Source organism: Peromyscus maniculatus, chromosome 6, assembly GCF_049852395.1.
Source record: "Peromyscus maniculatus bairdii isolate BWxNUB_F1_BW_parent chromosome 6, HU_Pman_BW_mat_3.1, whole genome shotgun sequence".
Taxonomy (NCBI): domain Eukaryota; kingdom Metazoa; phylum Chordata; class Mammalia; order Rodentia; family Cricetidae; genus Peromyscus; species Peromyscus maniculatus.
Window position 1 is genome coordinate 44,595,299 of NC_134857.1, and position 26,712 is coordinate 44,622,010.

The 26,712-nt window shown below is 39.8% G+C and overlaps 1 protein-coding gene across 1 annotated transcript in view; it reads left to right on the forward strand.

Moving 5' to 3' along the window:
- Positions 1 to 26,712, forward strand: part of Arhgef26 (Rho guanine nucleotide exchange factor 26) — a 121,302-nt gene that overhangs the window by 28,745 nt on the left and 65,845 nt on the right. Inside the window, exon 5 of the mRNA XM_006972608.4 lies at positions 2,331 to 2,491. Coding sequence (XP_006972670.1) covers positions 2,331 to 2,491 — 161 coding nt within the window. The remainder of the gene's footprint in view (positions 1 to 2,330; positions 2,492 to 26,712) is intronic.

Genomic DNA, 26,712 nt, shown 5'->3' on the forward strand with positions numbered 1-26,712 from the left:
CTATGTAGACTTGAACTTACAGAGATCCACTGCTTTTGTGTCCCAAGTGCTGGGATCAAAAGTGCATGCCACCACACTCTGCTTTGCTCATTCTTACAATATTGTAAAGCTGTCGCTTTGTCTCATCTTATGCATCTTAGTATGTTTACATACATGCACTTTTACATACAGGTAAATTAATTCTGCACAGATACGAAGGTGTCCTTGTCTTACACAAATGACATGGAATAAAGGAAAAATATGTGGGTTTATAATAATGACATTTTTAACTTTAAAAAAGTTAAAGAATATATCATAGCACTTGAGGGTGCCCACAGATGAAAAATTAACAAATGCATGTTTCTTTTTTTTTCACATTTAAAAGACAATAAAACTTAATGAAATCTTATATTCTCCTTGATTCAATTCCTTTCTCTCTTCTCCAGACAGAAGTTCAATGACATATTGCTCTGTATTCCATATACATACACAAACATTAAATGTTAGACTGTTTAATTTTTTTCCTTCAACATATTTAGAAGTTTATCTGTGATGGTGTATATTCCCTCTGGTCATTGTTTAAGCCTCTGTGTGGTGCTCCATTCTCTGAATGCCTATATCAGTTTTACTAAGGGCTAGCAGAGGTTAGGCCTTTTTTTTTTTTTTTTTTTTTTTTTTTTGCTGTTTATTATGGAATAAATGATATTTCTCTCTTTGTTGACAAATTCAAGGATTTCTCCAAAGTCTTAAGTCTATTAAAACAATCTGTCTTTTACATCTTATGCATTTGAATTTTGTCTATATCTATTGAATTGCAAATATCTTTATTGAGATTTCTCATACAAATACCATGACAGCTGAAGTCTCATGCTCTAACTCCTTTCTCTTCCCAGGCATACCCTTCTTTGCTCTCCAGTAGTTGTTGCCTCTTTAGTGATGTAGTCAACCATTACTACCTTAAACTTTTCTGCACTTACCTTTGCATGTGATCTGTTCTGCATAGTCTGGTGTGTCTTTAGTCGGTCTTTGTATTTTGAGTGTGATTACAGAAGCCTTTGTTGTTGGAAATATTTGAAGTCATTCCAAGGCAGAAAATCCATCAACCACCTATATTACCTATTATATTTGTTCAAGAATGGAAAATTTTCACGAGTTTGTTTTATGTTTCTTAGGGACAGTTGTGTTGATTGCATAGACTTGTATAAGGTACAGGCTAACTTTATGTGTTCTTACTCTTTAGTTTTTAAATAGTTATGTCAGTTAATTCCTTGGAACTTAGCTGAGGCTAGACCAGAATCTTTATGGACAAGAATCCCAAAACCTTACAGATGTAAAGGGGCGGGGGGTCAGTGAACAGTGTTAGCTCTGAACAGTTGGCTCTGCTAACTTGATACGCAGGATGTAGCCCAGCCATTGGCAGCTAGGAATTGGCAGCTGGGAATCCACCTGCCTATGTTTGTCCTCCCACCCAGCAACCATCTTCTGTGCTCTTGGGGCAGAGCCTGGAAAGAAACAAGATGTAAACGTCATGGTACCCAGGCCTGTAAGAATATTTACACTCCCCATCCCCCCATCCCACCAAGAAATTCTCCTAGCATTCTTATTAGTAGAGAATCTAAATCTGACTTTGTTGAAGAGGTAGACGAATTCTTTACACAGGGCGTAGGTGTCTCTGTAGATGTGGCGTGGCATTTCATCATTCATAGTTATCAGAAAGCTCCGGGTTTGTCACCAAGGGTCTCTGCCGAGGGTGCTTTGTTCCTTCTTGAGACACTGATGAGAGCAGAGTGGGTGGCTTGTTGAGCAGATGGAATTACTTTCAATTGTATGAGTTATAGAAAAGAATTCCTGTGGCTGCTAAGAACCTTGTAAGGGTAGGTGCGGTCATGCCACACAGTATTTGCCTCTGTTAACTGCAAGTTAGTCTTATTAAAACACAGAGAGAAGGAACAAATGCGAGAAGGGAGTGAGAGGGGAACTATTTGTGAGCCAGTGATCATAAATTTCTAGTGTCCCTGAAGCAGTGTGCTTTGAAAGCAGGGCTAGAGGAGGTGACCCCAAAGGTTAATTAGTGTCACAGTGAGATTTTATGACATGCCCTACTTCCTTCCATAGATTGTACCCTGTGGCAAAGGCATGACCTCAGGATGCCATGGAAAGTCATCCTGCCTCTTTAACTTTTCCTTTTATATACAAGCAGTGACAATTCTCAGTTTAGGTGCACATGCCTTCCATAAAGACAGTGGTTTGGCGATGCATTTCCCATGTCATTCCTATAGACAACAGTGAACGTTGTATTTAATTCTTCAATTAAAGTAATTAACAAGGTATTTATTTTTTCACTTTGCCAGGCCATCTTTGAAGTCATATCCTCTGAGCACTCATACTTACTCAGCTTGGAAATCTTGATACGGATGTTTAAAGATTCTAAAGAATTGAGTGACACAATGACTAAAACCGAGAGGCATCACCTTTTCTCCAACATTACAGATGTCTGTGAGGCCAGCAAAAAGTAAGTACTCTTCAGTTTGCCTGTGGCCAGTCTGGGACAGTACTTACCAGGGACACTGTGTCCTCTGAGAGAGGAGTGGCTGGGCTTAGGAAATCTCTCTCCACACAACTGGCTGGTGTCTTCATCCGTGAAGTCAGTTTCAGGATGTGCTGTGAGCTGGTGATTTAGATGTTGAGCATCTGTGTTTGCCCCTTGTCTCAGGTCTCCCCAGCCCTTCTCCTTTCCTGCATCTGTTCCTTTGTTTCTTTGTTTACAGGAGCAGGAGCCTGCTCCAGGCTAGGCTGTGACACTTGTCTATTTTAGTAAAAAAAAGGACAGGCTTCGAGCTTTTATCTTCTGTACAAATAGTTGAGGAGACTGTAACAGTGTTTTTAATTATGTCACTTTGAGTTTTGTCCTGAGAAGTTGATACATTCATTTTTGTAGTACATTTCCATACATTCAAAACTTATATTCAACATTTTTTCTAGATTTGTTTTTTTTTCATTTAAGTATTTCTGCGTATACACATATGATATTTTATGGATAAATACCTCAATGTTTAATAATGAAATTTTGTTTATAATTTTATCCTATTTTATTTTTTAATGTGTGTATAGGTATGTGTGTAATAGATTCATTTTTTTTTAAATGCTGATGGCACAAAGGGTTATATGGTAAGAAATTCTCTTTATGTACTGCTTGCTGGCCACCTGGAAAGTAGCTAGAGCAAACATTTCTTCCTTATGTGTCTTTCAAAATAGATTATGAGTTATGTGAGGAAATATACTTTTTCTCATCACTCTGTGGGTAAACATTCTTCCCCTTAACCCTTTCACCTAAATTTTATAAGCCATTACACATCTGTAATTAAAAGTATCTCCCCTTTTAAAAATACTTTTTTATTGCAACTAAGGCACCAAATTACCAATTGGGCAGCAGTATTCAGGGAGCAGAGCATGGGGCTGATGATCCTTCTCAGATCTGTCAGTTCAGTAAGGACTGCAGATGCTGTTCCTCTAATCCACCGCAATTTATTTATTCAGTAATAGATAATTCTATAAGGAAAATGCACATCTGTCTATTAGAGTACCTGTGATGTACTTCCTCTCTTTGTTGATGTCCAGGTTTTTCTCTTTTTAGCCTTACTAAACTTTGACCATCTTCTTGCTATAGAGTACTTCAGGATCGTGATCTATAATTCTTGCTCTAGATCTGGAGTCAGCTGTTTGCCCAAAGAGCCTTAGTGTCTTTTGGTGTTTTTGAAGAATTCAGGAGGTGCTCATTGCTGGATGGCTTTTGACTTTCAGTAGATAACCAAAAAACAAAAGGTCCAAATTCAAACCTACAGAACAAGATACACTCAAAAAAAAGCCTGTAGGTACACCACGCTCATCAAAATACATGCATTAAATGTGCAATTTTTATATGTCTGTTTAAGCTCCATAAAGCTTACACAGTTTTATCAAACCAAGAAGCCCAGGTCATTGTCCCAACCACCTGCTCCCTCCTTGTATGGTTAAATTTTAAAAATTACTGAGTTTTATTATATTTATTTGGGGTAGGGGTGCAGTGTGCCATAATGTGTGTGTCAGAGGACAACCTTCAGGAGTTAGTTTTGTTCTTCCACCTTGTGAGTTCAGAGAATTGAACCTGGGTTGTCAGGGTTGGTAGCAAGTGCCCTTAACTGTTGAGCCATCTCACTACCCTCCTCTCAAAAGTTACTGTTTATCTTTGCTTTTAATGTAAATGTGTGTGTACACATATAAAAACACGCACACATATTCTATCTCTTCTCGTAGTTACTACAAGCATATCCCTTACACTTGACTCAATCTCTCTTTTTTCACATAATGAGATGGACTAGAGGTTGCTCACTAGTCATTTATAAAGACATCTATACTCATTTCTGCCTGCCTGCTTCTCCATTGAGAGGCTGTGTCATGGCTTACTCATGTAGCCCTCTGTTTATGGACATAGGCTTTTTTTTTTTTCAGCCTCACTATGCCCTTTGTACATATGCTTTGTTGCTTTGTTGTGTTTTAGTTATTTTATCTTTGGAAAAAATTTGAGGAGGAATTGCAGTATCAAAGGGCGAATGCGTATGCACTTTTGTACTGTATTGCTAAATTCCCTTCAAGGTATTTGAACCACTTTGCATTACCACTAAGAACAGACAACTCCTTGCTCCTCCACAGCCTTTCCAGCAGCCTGTCAACAAATCTTTAGATTTTTGTCAATCTGTTAAGCAAGGAGTGTTATCTCAATGTGGTTTTAGCATTTCTCTTAAACTTTTTTTTTTTTTTTTTTAATTAAAACATTCTGGAACATACTGTGGTCCAACTGACAACTAATGGTATTTTTCAGCACAGTAAGTAGACTATTCTCAGTAATGAACATAGGATATTGAAGCTTTAGGGTAATAATGAGAGCATTAGTGTGAACTCACATGTTGTTCACAGGATAAGATTTGAGAAATCCATCACTGGGAGATGGGGAAGGTTTGTCATTGTGAAAATGCCTTAGATTGATGTGCACTTGCAAAACCTAGATGGTGTAGCCTACTACACACCTAAGTGATATTGTAATGCAGATGATATTGGCTATTTCTCCTAGAGTCACGAACAAAACAGAATCAAGTAAGCATAAGAAAAAATAAGACACAGGAAACATGTGATACCAGATGCTGCTGCCAGTGTAACATGGCATATGACTTTATAAGCTTTTGTTCTTTAAGTAATAGAAGTGTAATTTGGTGATAAAAGTGTAACAAGGAAATGCATGAACTGCTGACATAGTTTTGTCACAGTCAAATGTTTGTTCTTACTCTGCTTTTGTACAGATGGCAGCACCTTAGGATTGTTTATAGCAATGTCACCACAAACACGAGGAAAGCATTGTTCTACGACCACATGGCCACTATAAAGTGGTTAGACACTAGACATTGTTTAGTGTCATTATTTTTTTATGAGACTACCATCTTCTGCGTTGTCTATTGTTGACCAAAAGTTCTATGGTGCACCACAGTGCAGTTTTGTGGGTAACATGTAACACAAGCAATCCAAAAAGGAATCTGGAAGTCAAAATTTTCTTGAAAGATTGCTGAATTCAGTAATGTGAGTTTAATTGAGTTATAGGTCTATAATAGGAATAATTATGCAATCAATTAAAAAACTTTAGAAGAATATTTTAAAAATTATTTTTTTCATAATATATTCAGAATATAAAGATCCAAAGAGAAGAAATTTAAATTGTTAGATTTTAATTGTTTGAAAGGTAAAACTTATCAGAACATAAAAGATACCCTGGAGTTATAGCTCAGTTGATACCTGGCATGCATAAGACACTGGGCCCATTCATTCCAAGTAACACATAACCTGGGTATGGTGACTGTAGAAGCCCGTTCTTGGGTTCCTCGTGGCTTTACCCAGTAGGTCTTAATAGAGGATGATCAGGACCACGGGCCTGAGTGCAGGTGTCTGAGATGGTCTGCACTTGGCTGTGCTGGGGGAGGAGGTCTTTTGCTCCACCCCTTGGCGTCTCTATAAAAACCCTGGGCCAGAGACAGTTGGGGCCCGTTGGAATAGGTTCCAGGCCCTCTCGAGGCTATCCTTTATTTTCTATCTGTTTATCTCCGCAAGATTCTCCGCTATAAATCCTTCTATCTCATATTTCCTGCTGATCGCACTCAAGAAAACTCTGGGAAGCTGTGGGGGTGGTGGGTAAACGCCCCACAGGTGACCCACTCCTGCAATCCACCTTTCAAGAGGGGGCAACTAGAGTTAACTTTATCATTGACTACATCTTTAACTTGAGGCTACCTTGAGCTACACAAGACCTGTCTCAAAATAAAAAATAGAAAACATAAAGAGTAATTACCTTTGTCTAATAGAATTGTTTCTTTAATTTTTGTAGTTTACTTCATATAACTCATATCATGTTTAAATAGTGAGACACAGAAGCCCATAAAAGGAGAAATGAAACAAGTGGCCTGAAATGTGCACCTAAAATACAATAAAGACATTGAACAAATTCATGACTGATAAGTCTGTATCTAGTTAAACCTGAAATAAGTCAGCTTGTTGAATTATGGATTAAAATTCCATTTTAATTTTAACCATTCACACAGTTTAAATATTTCATGAATTTATTAGAAGGCTTTCATATCTGTAATAACACATAGTACATAGCTATTCTGAACATTAATACTTTAGTTTTATTTAAAAAAAATTAAACTGTAGGGTCTGGAGAGATGGCTCAGGAGATGAGATAATGTTTTACTCTTGCCGAGAACCCAGGTTCAATTGCCGGCATCTACATGGTAGTTTACAACCACCCATAACTTCAGTTCTAGAGGGTCTAACGCCCTCTACTGACTTCCATGTGCACATGCAGGCACAATACTCATACACACAAAGTAAATAAATCTAAAATAAAACATTAAAAAACATTAAAAAAAACCTAACTGTAGAACTTCTCAACTTTCATTACAAAAATAAAACCAGATGTACTTTCATTAATCACATATCTACTTTGTTTCCCTTGGAACACAGTACTCTGATTTGGATAGCTGCCCATGTTGTGTGATCTGTCAAATCTCAACAGAGCTCCTTCTGCTTGATAACCCTGCATTTATATTACAATAATTCCAATTACAAACATTTATTTGATTAAATTTGGAATGTCATTTCATAGATAGCCTTTTAAAAAAGGAACATGCTTAAAAGACTTGCAGGGCCTTTGTGATGCAGCAGTCACTTGATGAACATCAGGTGTGACTCTTAAGATCTTAAACATAGCACTCACGAAAGGGTCTCCAGTGTAAGAAAATGTAAAACCCCAGATAAATGCTCATTACCAACAGTGGACAGTGCTGATGAAGCAGAGCATTGTGGATACAGCAACGCCCATCAGCATGATTGTTCTTTTATGTAATGAAACAGATAGCCGTAGGTGATAGCATATTTAGTGTAGATTGAGGTCAGAACATTGTTGACATCCAGGTTGACAATGTGGCATCTGGTACCCTTTATGGCACCTCAGGCTCCTCTGTTTGCTGAATAAACACCAGGAGGCCCTTCAGTGTGAGAGAGCATTATTTGCACACAGGCAGCAAGGACAAAGACCATTCTGATTTTAAGTGTATGCATAGGCACCTGTCAGTGGTGTGTCCCTTTTAGATTCTCTTCGATGTGACAAATCACTCATTTCAGTCACTCTTACAGAGCCTCCTGTTCTGCTAGGCTAAGGGCTACACCACATTTTAGCCAGTTTCTGCCTTGTGGATGCTGGTGTTGTGGGGCTGTAGAACAACCCTAGCATGTGTGCTGAGGCACCCCAAAGCCTAACACCTGCCTGGAAATGGGGATGTTTGGGTCATAATAGAGGTCATGGGCTTAGAGGGAAATGGTGAGGTCAAGGGAGAGGAGGCTGGGTTTCTACTGTTTGTTGAGGAATTTCATCCTTAGCATTTGTATAGGGGGCTAAATGTTTGTGTTGGAAAGAACTATGTAGAACCTGCTGTAGAGCGAAACAACCTATGGCGAGAGACTTGAGGCATCAGTAACATAGTCAACTATGGTGGGAATGTGATAAAACAGAAAGAGGAAGAACTCAAAAGGTGTTTAGAATGCGGATTCTTGAGGACTTGGTAGAAAGAGCAAAGCTTCGTTTGCTTCCTAGGTTTTTGCCTGGCTAACTATGGCTGGAGCTTCTGTAACATTGGAATGTAGTGAGGGAGAAAAGATTCCTGTATGGGACATGTTAAACATGGAAATGTGGCACATGATGAGGTGTCTAGTTGAAAGGAGTTTCCTTAATGCCAGTACTCAGGATGCAGTGCCGGGAAAATCTCTGTGAGTTCAGTTCAAGACCAGCCTCGTCTACATAGTGAGTGAGTTCTAAGACATCCAGAGCTATAAAGTGAGACCCGGTCCCAAAGAAACAAAACAAATACAAACAAGCACATAAAAAAAAGGAAGAAAGGAAACCGCTGTAAAGAATTCTTGAATGGCTCTGTAGAATTGAGTCACAAAGGTGGTTCCTATCACTGTGGGTTTAAATAACTTATTAATCTTATAGCAGAGGTTTTTAAAGTGGTGATGACGAAACCATATACCTCCAAGGAAATGTATTTTTGAGTAATCCTGTGGCTTGCCATGAGTAGATGGGGTCTAGGTACAATTGGTAATAGTCCTGCACAAATGTGAATGCCCACCTTGAAATTTATAGATGGAGTACAAAGACAAATGTCAGCATTTTGACCCAGAAACACTTGAAGAGGCTATGGTTGGAATAAGTGAGCTAGGTAGTATAAGAACTACACAGTGGGTACTGCCTTCCGATCCTTTGGCTCTGGTGAATTTACTTCTCGATAGCATCTTTCTTGGCGCTATGGGCCTGCCAACGGTCTGCTTTCAAACTCTTTGTTAAAAGTCTATATGGAGGGAAAGCTAGCCTCCTGCTGACTCTCTCTGTGATCTCTCCTAGAAGGAACGCCACTCTGTTTTCATAGGATGACTAGAGAAAAGTCTAGAAAGGTGTGGTACCAGGATGGCTGTGGGCCAGTCTGTGGACAGTCTTTGACTCTCAACCATGGATCTACTTACTTGTACCTTAACTGAGTGAACATCTTGCCTGTGTCTCAAATTTGTGAGATAACTTGACTCATGGTCTTTTTCTCTTTCAAGGATCAATGATGTTCTAAAAGCCTGATATGAAAATAGAAATATTTGATATAATCTTCAATTTAAAAAAAAAATAGGTTTGTGTCATAAATAGAAACCACGCATGGCATGTGCTTTGCCTGTTTGTTTCCCTTTAATTTTTGTTTGGGTGTCCATTTAGAATAATGTACATATAATACTGCTGTATTAATGGTAAGTGTTATTGCTTTATGTCAATTTGCAATAGAATATGTCCAATTCTAATTAAGAATTTAAAATACTTTCCTATTAAAGGTTGATACTGTCAGCAAAGGAAATTCACTCATTTGCTGCTAAGTATTAGCCACCCATTTGTGGTCAGAAACTATAAGGTCTAAACAAAGGCTAATTGTGTTAGAAAGTTTTCTGCAAAATGAAAATTAGACGATTCTTTGATGTTTTATATATAATATATTTTTACCTCCAACTCTGTGCCTTCATTTTGAACATTATGTCATTGTGAGCAATTATTTGCATCCTGTAAAAGAGGTAGTGGAAGAGCTTTGCAAGTGGAAAAAGCTATTTCTTTTTTTCCCATTAAAGAAATTGAAACATCTGATTTCTTCAGAAAGCCATATGAAGCAAAAACTGCCTGTCTCCTGCAGCGTGCCGTCAGAATGCCCTTCAGCGTGCTCTTGTGTCCTGGGGAGATGATTTTTTCCTGGCATATAATGAGCAGCTGACCCCAACTCTTCTAGTTCCCGCTTTGTTTAGGGAGTAAACTATGATAACAGTAAACACATGGAACAATACTCACCTGATTTGCTTGTCCATTTAAATCCAATTTATATTAAAATTAAGATATCAAGGGACATTAAATACTATTGTTAAGTACATATGCCTTATGAAATTGCTTAATAGTACCCAAAATGGCATTTTGTTCAAATAATGGCACAGCCTATGTGTACTCTGAAATATGTTTTCTATTTGGTATTAAAATTCTAAACTTTAGTGCATTAACCAAATAACAGTAAACCTCCCAAAGTCTTTAATGGCATTAATATTAGCATTTCACCCTTTTATCTGATTCATACAGCTAACTTCTAAAAGAAAAGCACATTAAATGCAACTAGGCCAGAGAATACAGAACTCTTTAGATCAAGGGACCTGTTTAGTTTTTGCCCTGAAGTAATGGCTGTTCTGGAATTCCTTGTTAGCAAATGTTCCTTCTTTATTCAACATGTAATATAATTTACCAGAGACTCTTTGGAAAGGAAGCTCATTGCTCTGCTTACCTTTAGTAAACAGATAAACTGTGTTTTCCTTTCCTAAAACCAATTTCTCCAGCAGACACTTCACAGACAGAAGCATAGAGGCCATTCTTTGTGACCTTTATTGGCTTTTTCCCCACCTGGAGACAGATGCCCAAGGAGTTTATTTGAAATTCTCTGCAAGCCTCTCACACAAATGTGTGGGAAGTGACAACAGAAGAAATAAGTAGTCATCTCAAGCAGAAAAATAAGGGCTACTCCAGTCTCCATGGATGCAGTTCCTCTAGTTAAGAATTCGGAAACCGGGTGGAGAGCTGAGGGTTTGCAAAACTGACCAGCAGATGCTGCTGAGTAGAAACGGGTAACTGGAAACACATACTCATTCTGAAATCCTGGTGAAGATGGTGTGGGCCATCAACTAGCAAACTCACTGGGATGGGCACCAGCAGTGGTATTTTGGGCCAAGCTGGATGCTCAGAAACTATTTCAGGCAACTCAAAAAGTTTAAATTGAAATTGGCAGTAAAAGAAGCCGAAAAATAGCCAGCCCTAAAGCCAGAATAATCCTACTATTGAGGCCTACTCAGATTTAGGACGCTTTCCTCTGAAAAGGACAGAAGTAGGGGAAGTTGAGGTGAAAGTATAAGTGACTGGAGATGGGAACTTCCTGAGAGACGGTCACACCTTGGATCCGTCTTTGATTCTACATGTCTGAATGATGCTCCTCTGGACCTCAATGACAAGGAAAAAAATAGGTGAACACCGGGATAGGTGACGCAGGCCCAGGTGTGGACTTAGGATCTTATGACAGTGGACACTTGGAGTATTTTACTCCCATTCTTCTCCTAGGTCACCTCTAGCCAGGTACCTGTGGACCCTTCACTCACCCCACCCCTTTTTGTCAAGTCATAATTAGCATAATATAGGTTTGATACCATAATACAAACTTCAACAGTATTTATGTGCAAATATATTATTACTATTATCAGTATTTGCAGGAAGCAGTATTTGAAAATTATAGTTCCTACATGTAACCCTCAAATTTCAAAGATACATTCATTTTAGTAAAATGTTAGGCAAGGGCTTACTGATTCTAAATTCTAAAAAGGTTCCCCCTCGCCCCTTTCTACAAGAAAATCTGTATCCTTAACCTTCTGTGAATTGTTTTGATAAATAAAAATTACATGCAAAGTCTTTAGGACAACACCATGTAAGCAATCATACAACAATTCCTTTTCAAATATTTTTAAATACTTTCAAACATTTATTTAGTAGTGTGGGAGGCATGTGTATGTGTGTGGGGGTGGGTATGCATGCCACAGCCTGTGTATGGAGGTCAGAGAACAACTTGAAAGTCTCTTCTTTCCTTCAAGGGATGGAACTCAGGTACTCAGGTCAACAGTCTTGGAGGGAAGCATCCTTGCCCATGGAGGTATCCTAAATATGTCTGGATTTTGTTTCTCCGGCTTTGTAAAAATATTCTCTATTTAATTGCCTCTGCTAGCATTGGTCAAGAACAAGGCTTACAAGTAGGCTTAAACTAGAGTCATCTGGAAGAGAGAATCTTAACTGAAGAATTGCCTCCATAACATTGGCCTGTGAGCATATCTGTGGGATATTTTCTTGATTAATAATCTATATGGGGAGGCCCAGCCCACTGTGGTCAGGGCCACCCTGAGGCAGGATTGTATAAGCAGTCCAAGTCATCCAAAAACAGTGTTCCTTCATGGCCTCTGCTTCAGCTCCTGTCCACAGATTCCTGCCCTGATTTCCCTCAGTGATGGACTGTGATGTGGATGTGTAAGCCAATAAGCCCTTTCCTTCCCCGAGTTGATTTAGTCAGTATTTTATCACAGCAACAGAGATCTGAACCTAGGACAGTGGTGATGGGTCACAGCATATGATCAAAGCCAAAGCAAATGGAGGCTATTGTAATCATACAGGATATATTAACTAGGATTTAGTTGGCAACTAAAACCTGGTGTTTTCCATGTAAATGGTAAGGTCTTCATACCAATGTTTGGCAAAGGCCCTGGCATGCTCCGGCTGCCAACTGGGCTGTTGCAATGACCTTTATGCAGGCATTTGGGGCTATATCTCCCCTTCACCTTTATGCATTGCCTACATAAGTCCATGAGTTCTGAGTTGTCACACAGAGATTTAAGTTCAGATAAAGATACCAGTTGGAGCCCACTACACTGTTAGCAATTTAGTTTCACCGAGACCAACTTTAAACTGGAGGAGAAATCTATGGAAAAAGAAACAATGGCTGGAGTTTAGTTGCAGTATTTCATCTGCCTTCCATTTGCAGCTGTGGATTTTGAACCATTTCATAGATTTTTTTTATTTGACTCCGCCAGTTGTGACTAAAGCAAGCAAGACCACCCAGTTTTTTTTGGCAATGGAAAAGATCTTAATGTAAACTTGATGGTGTAGCCAAGTTAAATCTAGCACTTGGTTTAAGCACAACAGGGCTGGTGGGTAAATGAAGTTGCAAAGGCAAGCTGTTGTGAGTGTTCTAGTTGTTTGCTTCTAAACTGTTGTGGGTTCACTGTAAGCATCGAAGTGTGAGTTTTCCTTATCTCAACACCAGTAGTTTCATCTGACTGGATCCTTTTAGAATACCATCAAGTACCATCATTTTCTGTTCCAAGTAAGAAGGTTGAGCCCAAACTAATTATGTGAATCTACTTAAACTCATTGCTTAAATTTTATTTTTAAGAAAAGTGAGGTTTTTGATTCTTCAGATGTGTTTACCCTGGACAACCTATCAAAAAATAACACATGTAGAAGGTAAGAATTTTGTCTGGCCGGACCATGGTGGCACACGCTCATAATCCCAGCACTCGGGAGGCAGAGGCAGGCGGATCTCTGAGTTTGAGGCCAGCCTGATCTACAGAGCAAGTTCCAGGATAGCCAGGGCTACACAGAGAAAGCCTGTCTCGAAAAACGAAAGAGTTTAGTCTAAAGAACTGAAGTTCAGGGACTGGAGAGATGGCTCAGCAGTTGAAAGCAGTGGTTGCTCTTCCAAAGGACTGGGGTTCAATTCCCTTCACCCACATGGCAGCTCACAACTGTCTGTAACTCCAATTCCAGGAGATCTGACACCCTCACACAGACATACATGCAGGCAAAACACCAATCACTGCTCATAAAATAAAAATAAATTAATTTTTTTGAAAAAAGAACTAAAGTTCCATTTAGGGTTCAAGGGAACACACACACACACACACACACACACACACACACACACACACGCACACACACACGGAAAACGGAAAATCACTATGATTTGCTTTTTGGCATTCATCCTCCAGTGGAGAATTGTAAATGCTTTTCTTATATCTGAATGGCTTTGACCTCTTTAAATATGTAGACCTTACAAGCCAAGGCATTGTGTGCTCTGTGACATGCTGGTTTCATTACCCTGTTATATCCTCATGGCCACTGTAAGCAAGGGTGGTTGTCCATTGTCTTTACTATAAACTGTCTCTGAATGTAGTCCTGCCCCATTGCAGTGCTATAGTATAATCTGAACATAAGCAAATAGATTGTACAAGTGTCTGGCAGTTTGCAGTTCACTGTATTAAAAAGGCATCTCAATAGCTTATGTTAAATTCCTTCAACTTCTTCACCACTGAGTGGAGGAAGAAAAGAAAAATGTATGTTTGGAAAGTGAGGACTTAATTCAGATTTATACTTTTCTGATACTCAGTATGAAAAATATATTTCCAAAATAAACTTTAGTGGAAAAGTTTGAAAGCCTCCCAGGATTTAAGTGAACGGATTCTTTAACTCTTAAGTGGTAATGTAAATATTGAGCAATCCGTGGTCAGATTTTATTTTAATTTTTTAAGATCTCAGCTTTGTGTAAAAATCTGTGAAAATACAATTTCCCTTAAAAATTTAAAGATTCTTTTTCTGTATTCTAGGAGGAGAGATGAATAATATCTTAAATATCAACTCAGCATATTATTACCATTCTCTACAATTTTCCAGGATCTAGATTAAATCATTGTATGTCTAGGAGAATATTCTGAGTGGCTCATAAGTTTAGCGAATGTCTTTAGGTATGGATCTTAACAGGGCCTTTATCTTCACAGTGTTTTCTTTGGATTTCCAAAAGGTTTCGGGAAATGACTTGGGCTTCCAAAAAAACTTTGTGGAAAGGTTCCATGGAAATGTCAAGATTGGCTGAGATTGACCCTGTCACTTGTGGGGATTCAGACAAAGGTCTCCTTGTAACTAGCAAACTGCCTTTGTATTGGGAGTTCATTGGAATGTCTTTTCTGCAGAGGGGACCCATCTGGAGAAGCAGAACAGGGCACAATAGCAGTGTTTGTGCTGCCTGTGGAGGGGCCCTGCTTCCCGTTCTCTGTGGCTTGGGTGCCTCTTGATGCACATTTGCTTATGCAGACACAGGTCTGCACTTGTGTGAGCATGGGGAGCCCCTGAAAAATATGCTGGAAATCGCCTTCCTCGACTCTCCATCCCACAACTTGAAATTTTACCTGACTGCATTTCATTGAAAAAAACAAAACAAAACCAGAAGTTATTACAGCACTAAATTATTTTATTAGATGTCTCTAACATTATGTTAAAGGTCTTTTAGGAGGAAATTTTTTTTTTTTTTTTTTTTTTTTTTTTTTTTTTTTTTTAATGCTCTCGGAACAACTGACACTTTGGGGCAGGTTTTAAGACATTCTCATTCTGAGGGAAGGAATGGTTTGCCTCGGCTGTGTTAGTCCCACCCCTGGATTTGAACCTTCCCCCTTTATCCCTTTACCTTATCTATAGTTCTATAGAACGCCGTCTGTGATCAGAATGAAGTTGGCTTGCGCTGCCACGGCACCCTTACTACCTATTCATAGACTCACAGATTGAGAGCTCTCTCAGCACTGTTTTTGGACCAGGTGATTTCTATTTGTCATGAATTATCCTTGAAAAATATTATTATTAAGATTCAAAACTCTCTTTCTGGGCATTGGTGCAGCACATCGTTGATCCCAGCACTTGGGAGGCAGAGGGAGGTGGATTTCTGTGAATTCCAGGCCAGCCTGGTCTACAGAGCTAGTTCTAGGACAGCCAAGGCTAAAATAAATAAATAAATAAATAAATAAATAAATAAATAAATAAAGAAAGAAAGAAAGAAAGAAAGAAAGAAAGAAAGAAAGAAAAGAAAAGATTCAAAACTCTCTTTTCGTACAAGCTGTTGAGCAAAACATATGAAGAAAAATCACATTTTTTTTTCTGTATTCTTTAGGGATGTACAGGGAAGAAACACTTGCCTTTGCCCATTTTATTTAGCTTTTGAGGCATTAACTAATTCCCAACTTCAAAGACTGGCTTTTGTTACTCATATCTCTTTTCCTGATAATGGAGGGAGCAAGGAATCTCAATCTCATCCCTGAGTCTGTCACTTCCCCCTCTGCCTATCAGCTGTTGAGTGAGTTTCTCCCTCTGCGAGAGCTGATATTCATCGGACTAACCACAGGATTAAAAGCCATGTCTTTTAGGTCTTTGCTGAAGCAACATTATCACCAGCTCCCACTGGAGAAATCCAAATTACTGCTAGTGCCTGCCTTTGCTCAGCTGTAAATTCTTCCAGTGGTATGTGGTTCAGAAAGTGACCCTCACAGAGATGGAATACGCAAACTTTACCTAAGGCTCATGTATGTATTATGTTAGGGTCTGAAAGTGGCGGGAGCCTTGAGGATCTCTTGAAAAAATATAGCTATATGTATCACTATACCATTTTTAAAATTTGGGACAAATGAGCTTGAGGCAGTAAGTAATCTCTTAATACAATGGTTCTCAACCTTCCTAATGCTGTGACCCTTTAACACAGTTTCTCATGTTGTGGTGACCACCCCCATCCCAACCACAAAATTGTTTCATTATTACTTCATAAATGTAATTTGGTACTATTATGAATTGTAATATAAATATCTGATATGCAGGATATCTGATACGTGACCCCTGTGAAAGCATTGTTGGACCCCCAAAGGGGTCGTAACCCACAAGTTGAGAACCACTGTCCTAATAGGAGATAACTCTGAAAATTATTTTCTGAGAGTGAACATCAAAGTTCTAAAAAGCAGGTGGAAAAAGGGAGTTTATAGGCAAGTCAGAGGGCTTTGCACCTTCTTCCAGGAAAATACAATGCAATATTTTGATAATTTTAGTTAATTTTTTTTTTTTTTTAAAGACCTGGCATTGACTTGTAGGCAAAGTCTGAATTCATGAACGCATACACCAGCCAGAACTGCTTTTGACCTAGTTGTGGTGCCTGCATTTCCCTTTGTAGCCGTGTGCTCCTCCTCAGGGGCTGGCTCAGCATTTGCCCATCTGGAGGAAGTTTCTCCATTTTACAACTCCAGGAACAGTGGTTTAGAGGCTCTGCCTTTGACCACTCAAAATGATAATTGTATGCATGAAAAATTCAAATTCTGTTGCGGACGATGCAGTGAGAAATAAGTCCCTAATAAAGCAGCTTCTGTTATAGCTTCCAGAGATGCACAGGCAGAGAGTGTAAGCACAGTGCTAGTGACTTTGCTTTTAGTTCTATCAGATAGCCAGAGTTTTAAATGAAAAATAACACCAAGTATCCTTTTCTCCCTTCTTCTACCCTCCTAATATGCTGGCACTTTCTATCCTTTTCTCTGTAGGAACTTAAAGAGATTATTTATTATTAGTGTGTGTGTGTGTGTGTGTGTGTGTGTGTGTGTGTGTGTGTGTGTGTGTGTGTGTGTAAGAGAGAGAGAGAGAGAGAGAGAGAGAGAGAGAGAGAGAGAGAGAGAGAGAGAGAGGATGCCATGGTGTATATCTGAATTTTAGCAGACAGACAACAGTTCTCTGTTCTCTCCTCCAGCTTTACATGGGCTCAGTGGGATTGAACTTAGATCATCAGGCCTGCATGGTTGGCGGCACATGCCTTTACCCACTGAGCCGTCTCACGGGCCCCGCTTTAGGAACTTGTCATGAATAAGCTATACATTGCTAATAGTCATTTCTGTAAGCATAGGACTCTTTTAAGCATTGTGTCTTTTTCTTTCATAACATAGTTAGACTATGAGATTTTTTTTCTTAAGAATTATCTGTTTTTTCACCTATAGGCCCAGGCCCTAGAAATACAGAGTAAACATAGTAGACAGAATGCCCATTCCTGTGACTTGGTGAAATAAGCATGCATGGAAAAGATGCCAGAGAGACAGGGAGCCCCTCAAAGGGGGAGCTTCACCTGGTTCAGGAAACCATGAAGTGACCTTCCTTACTTCATAATTACCCTTCCTACCTTTGTTACTCATGAGATTGACCTCATAATGTAATGGCCTTCAGCTATCTAGAAATCCTGTACTCATCACAGGTTGTTAATTATTTATACTTAAAAATACTTTCATTAAAATTGGACAACTGATGTGTGGAACATAACTTACTTAATAAACCAATATTTCTGTGCTGCAAATAAATTAATTATTTAGCCACAATATGAAGATACATTATTTAAGATGGGCGTGGTGGTGCATGTCTTTAGTCCCAGCACTCAAGAGGCAGAGGCAGATGGATCTCTGAGTTTGAGGCCAGCCTAGTCTACAGAGTGAGTTCCAGGACAGCCAAGGCCACACAAAAAAACTGTCTCAAAAAACCGTGTGTGTGTGTGTGTGTGTGTGTGTGTGTGTGTGTGTGTGTGTGTGTGTGTGTGTGTTTAAAGAAAACCCAAAGCTGAGTAATGCTACAGTTCAAAATACTAAACATATGTCTCATTTGAATGCATAGTTTTTCAACTATTTCCCTGCCTCTGAAGGGTTTATACATTTTGAGGGTTTGGTATCAGGCAGTTAATACAGTTTAAGAAAAAGGCATCTGGCTTATGCAGTCTCACTAAAATCTCCTTTTACATCATGTCCTCAGGGAATGCTTAGTTTTGTTAAAATTTCTGTAAGTCAAGCTTTCACTTTACTTTTAAAATACCCGGTTAACGTATTTGAAATTGGAAATGTAAATAGCACAGTCAGCCAACCGTAGGGGTAGCACATCACTAGTTGGACAAAGGCGACACTCACCATGCTTAGTTTAGCTCTCATAATAAATCACATGGCACACCTGAGTTCATTTTATGTTGACCTTGCTTTGTGGTTAACTTTTTCCATGCACACATTCCCAGCCTTTTGAAGTTGAACAAGACAGCACCCTGCCTATATTAACAATTTCCCATTGTTGACGAAAGGCAACCTAAGGGGACAGGCTTATTGTAGCTGGTTTGAAGGCACAGGCCATCGTGGCTGGGAAGGCCTGGTAACGTCCATGGCTGCAGGAGTCCATGGCTGAGGCTTCTCACATCTCAGTGGACCACGCAGTAGAAAGAGGTGAATTCTGGCCCTTGGCTGTCTTTCTCCTTTTTGTTTTTTAATTCAGATGAAGACCCCAGCTCATGGAGTATAGTGTTATTCATGTTCAACATAGGTCTCCTCTCCTAGTTAATCTTCCCTAAAACCACTTTCACAGACACACCTTAGGAAGTACCCTACGAATTACCAATCATGCTTACAGTCAAAGCCAACCACCTGCTATCATATCCTTAACTACGGTCCATCTGACGAGCTGGTGAGGTGTTCATTGTAACTTTATGTTTCAGTTGTGATTTCTGTTCCTTAAAATAGTCTCAGAATAGCAGGCCGGAGTGCTGTCAAGTGTGTAGTATTCCACACAGCAACAAGACTGTGTTACACCTTGGGGAAAATGTGCACATTTAATAAATTTTCCCATGCTTTAAGTTGCATTTTTAATGCTATTGGCATGAGTTCAGTGTCAGAAAAATCATATTTATGTAATTTTAACTATAGGTACAGTCGTATTGGTGTTAGTTTATATTAAAGAATCAGATATTTCTCTCTCTCTCTCTCTATATATATATATATGTAAAATAAGGTGGGTTAAAACACATTAAACAAAGTTATATGTTGATTATTTGATAACCCTGTGATTAGAAGCTTCTAGAAGCTTGACGCAGGATTCTACTTGCAGCTTAGTTAGTTCAGTATTCACTCATTCATTATTCTCAGCAACTTTGTAGACTATCAGTACTGTGGATATTAAGAACCAACAATAATGGTAAAACCAGAAATGTCCAACTACTTGCCTTTATTTCTTTTTAGTCTTTCATTATATCCTAGGGCAAAATAGAAATAACTAGTTTAGATGTAATGAGAAGGAAAACAGTACCCTAGTGGTGAAGTATTTCAGGACTGTTAAAATCTCTAATTAATTCTTACATGCTTGTTTTAAACATTTTAAAGACTGGCAATTAGAATGTTTGCCAGTGGTGTCCTCACAGCTTAACTTGGTGGCTAAATATGCCATGGGTCTGCCTAATTCCCAATTTCTGCTGTGAGGACATGATGCCTGGCTTAGTGTGTCTCAGAATTCATGTACATTGAGTTAAGGAAGATGAAAGTGGACCGACCTTTTCAGGTTTTGTGATAACTACTTAGTACATGGAAATCAGTCAACTAAACAAGGCTTTTGTCCATACCAGTGTTTACATGTATTCTGAAGCCAAAACAGCCATTTGAGAAATTGTTATTACAGCATAGTTTACATATCAGAATATAGTGCGTTCAGCCAGGTACCATTAATATCTTTTCATATTTTAAGAAAATTTATCATCAAGGTTTTGTGGACTCTTTGCCACACTCCCTTGAAGATTGATTATGTTGCTGCCTTGGAGTTTTGCCAGAATGATATAAATAATTGGACTTAGCTTCTGATACAGTTTATTCTGGCTCAGACTATGAATATACATAGACAAGATTTTTCTACTGATAATAGTTCATCAAGGCCACATTAAGATTATGAAGAAATGGCCGGGCACACTTTTTCTTTCATTTACTCCCATTTGTAATTGAACTGTAAATGTTCCCAATTAATTAGACTACATACAGTGCAATCAATTACTGAAAATTGCAAACTTCAAAGCCTTTCTAATGAAAGACAAATATCTTACAAGTATACATCTGTCAAAATGTGATGGTAATTGTAGTAATTAATTCTTGTTCACGGTAAAAATAACACTTTAAACATTAGTGAAAGCTCAGGAGTCGTTGCTTTCATTTATGTTAATGTGAGAAACCCTTCAGGTGTGGGACAGATTTTGACATAGATGTCATTCTTTCCAATTAACAAGGTGTTACTTTTCTTTGTAACTAAACAGAAACCAGAAGTTGCAAATAAGGGTCTGTTTCTTTTCCAACACAGAACTGGTGCTTACAGGTTCCTGCCAGGCAGAAGTAAAAGTCTAGTGAGTCCCTAATGACTGAACTTGCTTCTAAATTGGAGGACTTGAAACAGATTTCCATAATCATTTCAGCTTCAATGGAAGCCCTTCACTTGCATGCCTGACATGCCTAGTCATTTGATGATAATATGTCAGCTGCCATTTCTGTAGGTCAGTGAGTGGCATACTGTGCTTAGTTCTTTTCACTTTATGTTTTCAAATCTTACCCTCACCTGTAGAGGAGATAGCTTCTTTAGTAGATGAGAAGCAAGGATTGAAGTAACGGTACCCAAGTACTAAGCCCAGCATTCAGACCCACATCTGAGTCAAGCTTACTTTCTATAGGGAGATAGAGCCAGCTAGCTGGTCTCGTGGCTGAGGAAGTTAAGATGGGCGTGGGATCGTGCTGTGTGGCAAGGGATCACCATACAGTAGGTTGTGAATTCAGCCTTGACCATCCTTGCCTTGGTGACCTCAGTATTCTCGTATATCCCAGCAATTCAGGAAAATTGGAAAACCTGGATGTGTAGGTGCATTCTTCATTTTTAATGGTGGGAGATAAATAAGTCCTCCTGCATACACCTTGAGTCCTTCTGCCAGGAGTTACTAGTCTGTTGCGTACTGTGCTGGTTTAAGGTAACCAGATAAGTGGGCAAAGCCTGTGCCAGTGTTCAGAGCCACATTCTTAAAGGTCCTTGCCAGCCAGAGCTGGGAGTGGAGATATGTCTTAAAGTATTAGGGTGAATTCTGCCATTGGAATTTAGAGAAATTAAGTATAAATACTTTCAAGCATGCTTATCTCTAATGTTATATAATATGAGACATTAACAAAATACAGCTATATGATTTGTGGTGATAAAACTGCTTACCTTATTTCATTTACCCTCTCAGCAAACATTCAATAGAAAACTTTGAGTAATACTTCTCAGGAAGATTTTATGTATCAGGTATACACATCTGCATCTATGTATGTATGTATGTATGTATATCCACACTCACTTTTTTTTCTGATTATAATTGAGTTGGCTTATTAGGAACATAAAATAATTACAAAATACTGGAGTTTAGTGAGTTAGAAAACACATGAATAAAACAGTGAGTGTGGAGGTGCATGAGTGTCATCGTCTCAGCACTCAAGAGGCGGAAGCAGGAAGATCCTCAGTTCCAGGTTGAAGTAGAAGGCAAAACCCTTCAATAAATAAATAAATACAAGGATTAAAAAAAAGTACCTGTGTGTAAACAACTGAAAAAAGATGATGATCAGGAGACCATTTTCATAGTGAATCCCCAGGTCCTCAATGGGGGCATCCTGCATATAATACTTTTATCCTCTGTTCTTTTAAAATGCTGAGTTCACAGTTCTGTGTCATGCAGTGGAGGGCAAGTTTGGGTTTTGAAAGTTGGGAGGAAAGGGACACAGGTAGGCATCCCCTTCTTCTTGTTTTCAGGCTTCTGTACATACTGATGGCTTCATGGTAGACCTCTGCCCCTGCACCTGCAGCCAGGTGCGTTTAATCAGTGCTGAGGGGATAGCTCTGTGGTCAGAACTGGCAGTCTGGATGCCGTGTAGGGCAGGCAGCAGCTGCTGCTGGAAAGAAGCAGGCATTTTGCCCCCTCTCCTTTAAAAAAAAAAAAACTAAAACATAATTGTTTCATGGGCTAGAGTGATGGCCTGGTGGTTAAAAGCACTTGCTATTCTCCCAGAGGACCGGAGGAGTTTGATTCCCAGCACCCACAGGGTGACTCACAACCTTCTGTAACTCCAATTCCAGGGTAATCTGATGCCCTCTTCTGGTCTCTTGCAGGCATTGCATGTACATGGTGCACATACATACATGCAGGTAAAATACCCATACACATAAAATAAGAATTAATCAATTAAAAAAAGACTTAATAGTTTCATTGACTTCCCTCTTTTATGTCTTTTATTTTTTCCTGTAAATCTTTAAATTAGCTTTAATAAAAAGTTCTTCAAGGAGCCGGGCGGTGGTGGCGCACGCCTTTAATCCCAGCACTCGGGAGGCAGAGCCAGGCGGATCTCTGTGAGTTCGAGGCCAGCCTGGGCTACCAAGTGAGTCCCAGGAAAGGCGCAAAGCTACGCAGAGAAACCCTGTCTTGAAAAAAAACCAAAAAAAAAAAAATAGTTCTTCAAGGAATTAATTTACATAAACCTGGAGGTTTGTAAAAGAAAGCAACCTTTATGAAATTACATTTTACAGGATCTGAGGTCCTAGTTGAGACAACTGCTTTTCATTGCTTCTGTGTGGCCCAGATGAGGAGACTACTCTCTGTAGTTGAACCAGGCTTTTAGTCTTCTTCTCGAATCCCGCAGAATAATATTCACAAGCGTTCATTTGTTTTATCTTATCCTGCTTTATTTGAGAAAGAAACCAGCAACCAGCAAGTGTTTCTTTTGCCTGGTTCTAATGAACTCTAAGGAGCGCACTTGGAAATGGTACTGTTTAACAGTAAGATATGTAAAAACCCACATGGAAAATAAAACACTGTATGAGGTTTAGTTATCAGGTATAACTAAATGTGGAGAATGGTTAGTTCAAGTTCATGCTGACTTTGTTAGCACAAGTACCAAGATATTTTCAAAATCTTATGTTTAAGAGAGGGGAGAGCCACTACAGTCTTAACACAGGCTGTCAGGTACTGAGTCTTACCATCTAACCACCCAGTCATGTTCCCTGCCCCTTCCTTCACACAGATACATCTACCTCCATCCCTCCTGAAGGACTCTAGGGCAGTCCTCCCAGGTAAAGGACAAGTAGGTGGTTTCTTTGCTCTTTCTCCAGTTCTTACTGCTAACTGGGGCCAGCTCTGCTCCAGTGGCAGAGAGTGAGAATGGAACTGAAGTGCACTGAGACTATGTTTGGGTGGAGAAGAGACCAAATGCAAAGTGTGTGTGTGTGTGTGTGTGTGTGTGTGTGTGTGTGTGTGTGTCACTCGAATGTGCGAAAGTCCAGACAAGCCTTTTCCAGTTTGTTAATATTAAGGTGTGAGTTGTAGAAACATCAGTGAAACTGGAGAATGGCGAATTGCTTACAAGTTGGTAAATGATCACCTTGCTCTGGACCAAGCACTTTGTATCTTTGTGAATGATACACCCACCATGGCTGTATCGTTCCCTGTATCATGGCCCTCCTTAGCATCCTTATGAAGATAAGAGTCGATGATGATTGAGATAGGTCCAGGCATTTAGACTGACCTAAATAAAGTGGATAAGAGGGCTGAGTAGGAAGGAAGCCAGATAAGGTTTGTGTCCACAGGCCTCACTGGGTGGGTTGTGATTAGAACCAGGTAGTTAGGAATTTAATTTGGAAACCTGGGTCATCCTGTTCTTCAAAGGGGAAAGAAGGTGATGACTGCAGAGAAGATCTTAGGAGGCAAGGTTTCAGTGGGACTTGGAAAGTGGGTCAGAGCAGAGTGGAGGATTGGGCTTAGCGCAGAGAGCCTGTTAGAGAATCTGTGTGCTTTGGGAGCAGTAAGAGAACGAAAGGGTTATGTATGAAAGTGTTCAGACAAAGGCAACATTCAGTTTTGATGACTTATAAAATGAGGGCAGGAAACAGGAACTGTATATGTCAGAGTACCCATGCTATAGACATACCTGTAATGGAGGAGGTAAGCTATTTGCAATTCAAAAACTCACCATTGTTGAAGAAAGTTAAAGGTTACCAGGGCCGTGGTTATGCTCAAATACTTCATAAGACTGGGATATGAAAGAGATTTTCTGAACATTTTAACACTTCTAGACTATGTTGCATCCACTGAAGCTCTTAGAAAGCCTGTGAGAAGGTATAGAAACAAACTTCCCCAACTTTCTGTAAATGCCACTGGTTCTCCTGACGCTGGTGTCAGGAAGGTGGTTGGGCTGAAGGCTGTGTCTTAGATTGAAGGGATGTGCTTGCTGGAATGAGGCTGGCTTCCATAAGGACATACAGTCTCCAGTTCTCGGGTGTGACAGGGCTTTTGGCTGATTTCCCTACAGACATGCTTGACATTCCCACATATCTCAGCATTGTGGCTGTGGGGAATGGCTTCAGATTGCATCCCATGAGCCTAAAGGCACTTTCGTGTCTGCTAGCCTGGGTGTCAGAGAAGGCAAACAACTGGGTTTGGGCCTCCTGACCCTGCCTCAAGCAGAACAACTCTCTTTTATTGATTGTCTTTTGAGTGAGTCGCAAGGAGATGCAACACACTACATTTGCCATCTGGGCAGCAGAAAGGAGACCTCTGTACATGAACCGAATTAGCTGACTTCAGCTCTTGTCCCTCTGCATTTCCTGGCCCCTTTACTAAAGCGCTTGCTCTGTTGAGAGAGTAATTGACGTACTATACAAATATCCCACTGCAGTTACATAACTCACAGTTTTTCTGTTGCAGTCACAGATTGCGCAACCATCACAATAACTTTTATCTTTTTTTTCATTTCTCAGAAATGAGTGCTGGGCTCATTAACATGCATTCTCCACTTGCCCCAAACTTCCCGAGCTCTGGGCAGCTTCTGCCTTCTTTTCTGTTGGGGAATTTCATGTTATCGAAGTCACACAGTTGTGATTCTGTAACTAGCTTCATCTACTAACATGATCTTTTCAAAGTCAGCCATGATGCGCACAAACCAGTACTTCATTTTTACAGCTGGTAAATGTGTCATATTTTACTTAGCCATTCGAGAGTTCCTGGGTTTTGGGCTGCTTCTCCTTCTGCTCCTGTAGATTCACAGCTGTGAACATTTGTGTGTTAAGTATTTGTGTTTCAGGTTTTCATGTCTCTTGGGTCCATTCCTCAGAGTGGAGTTCCTTGAGCTCATGGAAACTAATGTTTTGAAGCGCTCCCTCTTCCTTTTAGTGTGCACCACATGGATGCTGGTGACTGGTCTCCTTGGCTTCTCCTTTGCACTTTGGCTCAGCCTTGCCTGGCGCAGTATCCTGCCCTTCACCCTGCTGCTAAGAGGGTTATCATAGTAAAAACGTCAGAAACCTTGATGGCCCTGTTACTTTAGAAAGGAGCTGAAGTTGTTTAATACAACACTTGAGTACAGTCTAGGCCCAGGCTGCCATTATAAATTATCTTCTAGTTACTTACCAGGTTTGCATACCCTGCACCTGTTAGGTGTTTCATTATTCAAGACAGAGGAGGTCCATGCATTTCTTCATGTTACAGAGTTTTAAATTTCTTTTCAAATGTTTCAAAAGCCATACGTTTTAGGAACGCCTACAAAAATTGTATGTTTCTGCTGATGCAACAGATGTGACATGCAAGGTTAAGAGTTGTGCTGGAGACCGCTAGCAAACCTTGACATCCACCATCACATTCCGGGGCACATGTGTGTCCTTGTCTTCGCTTATGCCGCTCCGTCACCTCCTCCTTCCTCCTGCATCCCATCCTCTTTGGTGGTCACTTGGTGTGGTATACTTCCTTTAGTGTCTGTCACAGAACATGGAAGAGAAGGCGTTAGGCTCCACCATGCCATGGGTACCTGTAGCAGGGCTCTGAGGAAGTACGAGAGAAAGAGCTCCCCTCCTACACAGGTGGGGAGTATTTCGGAATTGCTTATACTATTAAATGCATACAGTGGAGCCTGGTGTATAGAAAGTGTTCAGTAAATAGTCCCTGAATGAGTAGGGGAAGGTGTCAGACTTTTCTAACAGACTTTTCTTTTTGGGCCACCAACCAGCTCCCAAATCATGACACAGAGACTTAACTATTCGTTATGAATGCTCAGCCCTGTCTTATGTTTGTTCTACTAGCTCTTATAACTTAAATTTACCGGTTTTTCTTCATCTACATCTTGTCCGGGGCTTTTTACCTTTCTTTCACTCTGCATGCCCTTTTGTGTGTCTGGCTGGCTGGCAGCTGCCTGCCTGGCTGGCCCCAGGCATCTCCCTCTCTTTCTCCCTTGTTCTCTCTTCTCCCTCTCAAGCTTAGATTTCTCCTCCTACTTATTCTTTCTGCCCACCTGCCCCACCTATCCCTCCTATGCCTAGCTGTTGATTAGACCACCAGCTTTTTATTAGACCAGTCAGGTGCCTTAGGCAGGCAAGGT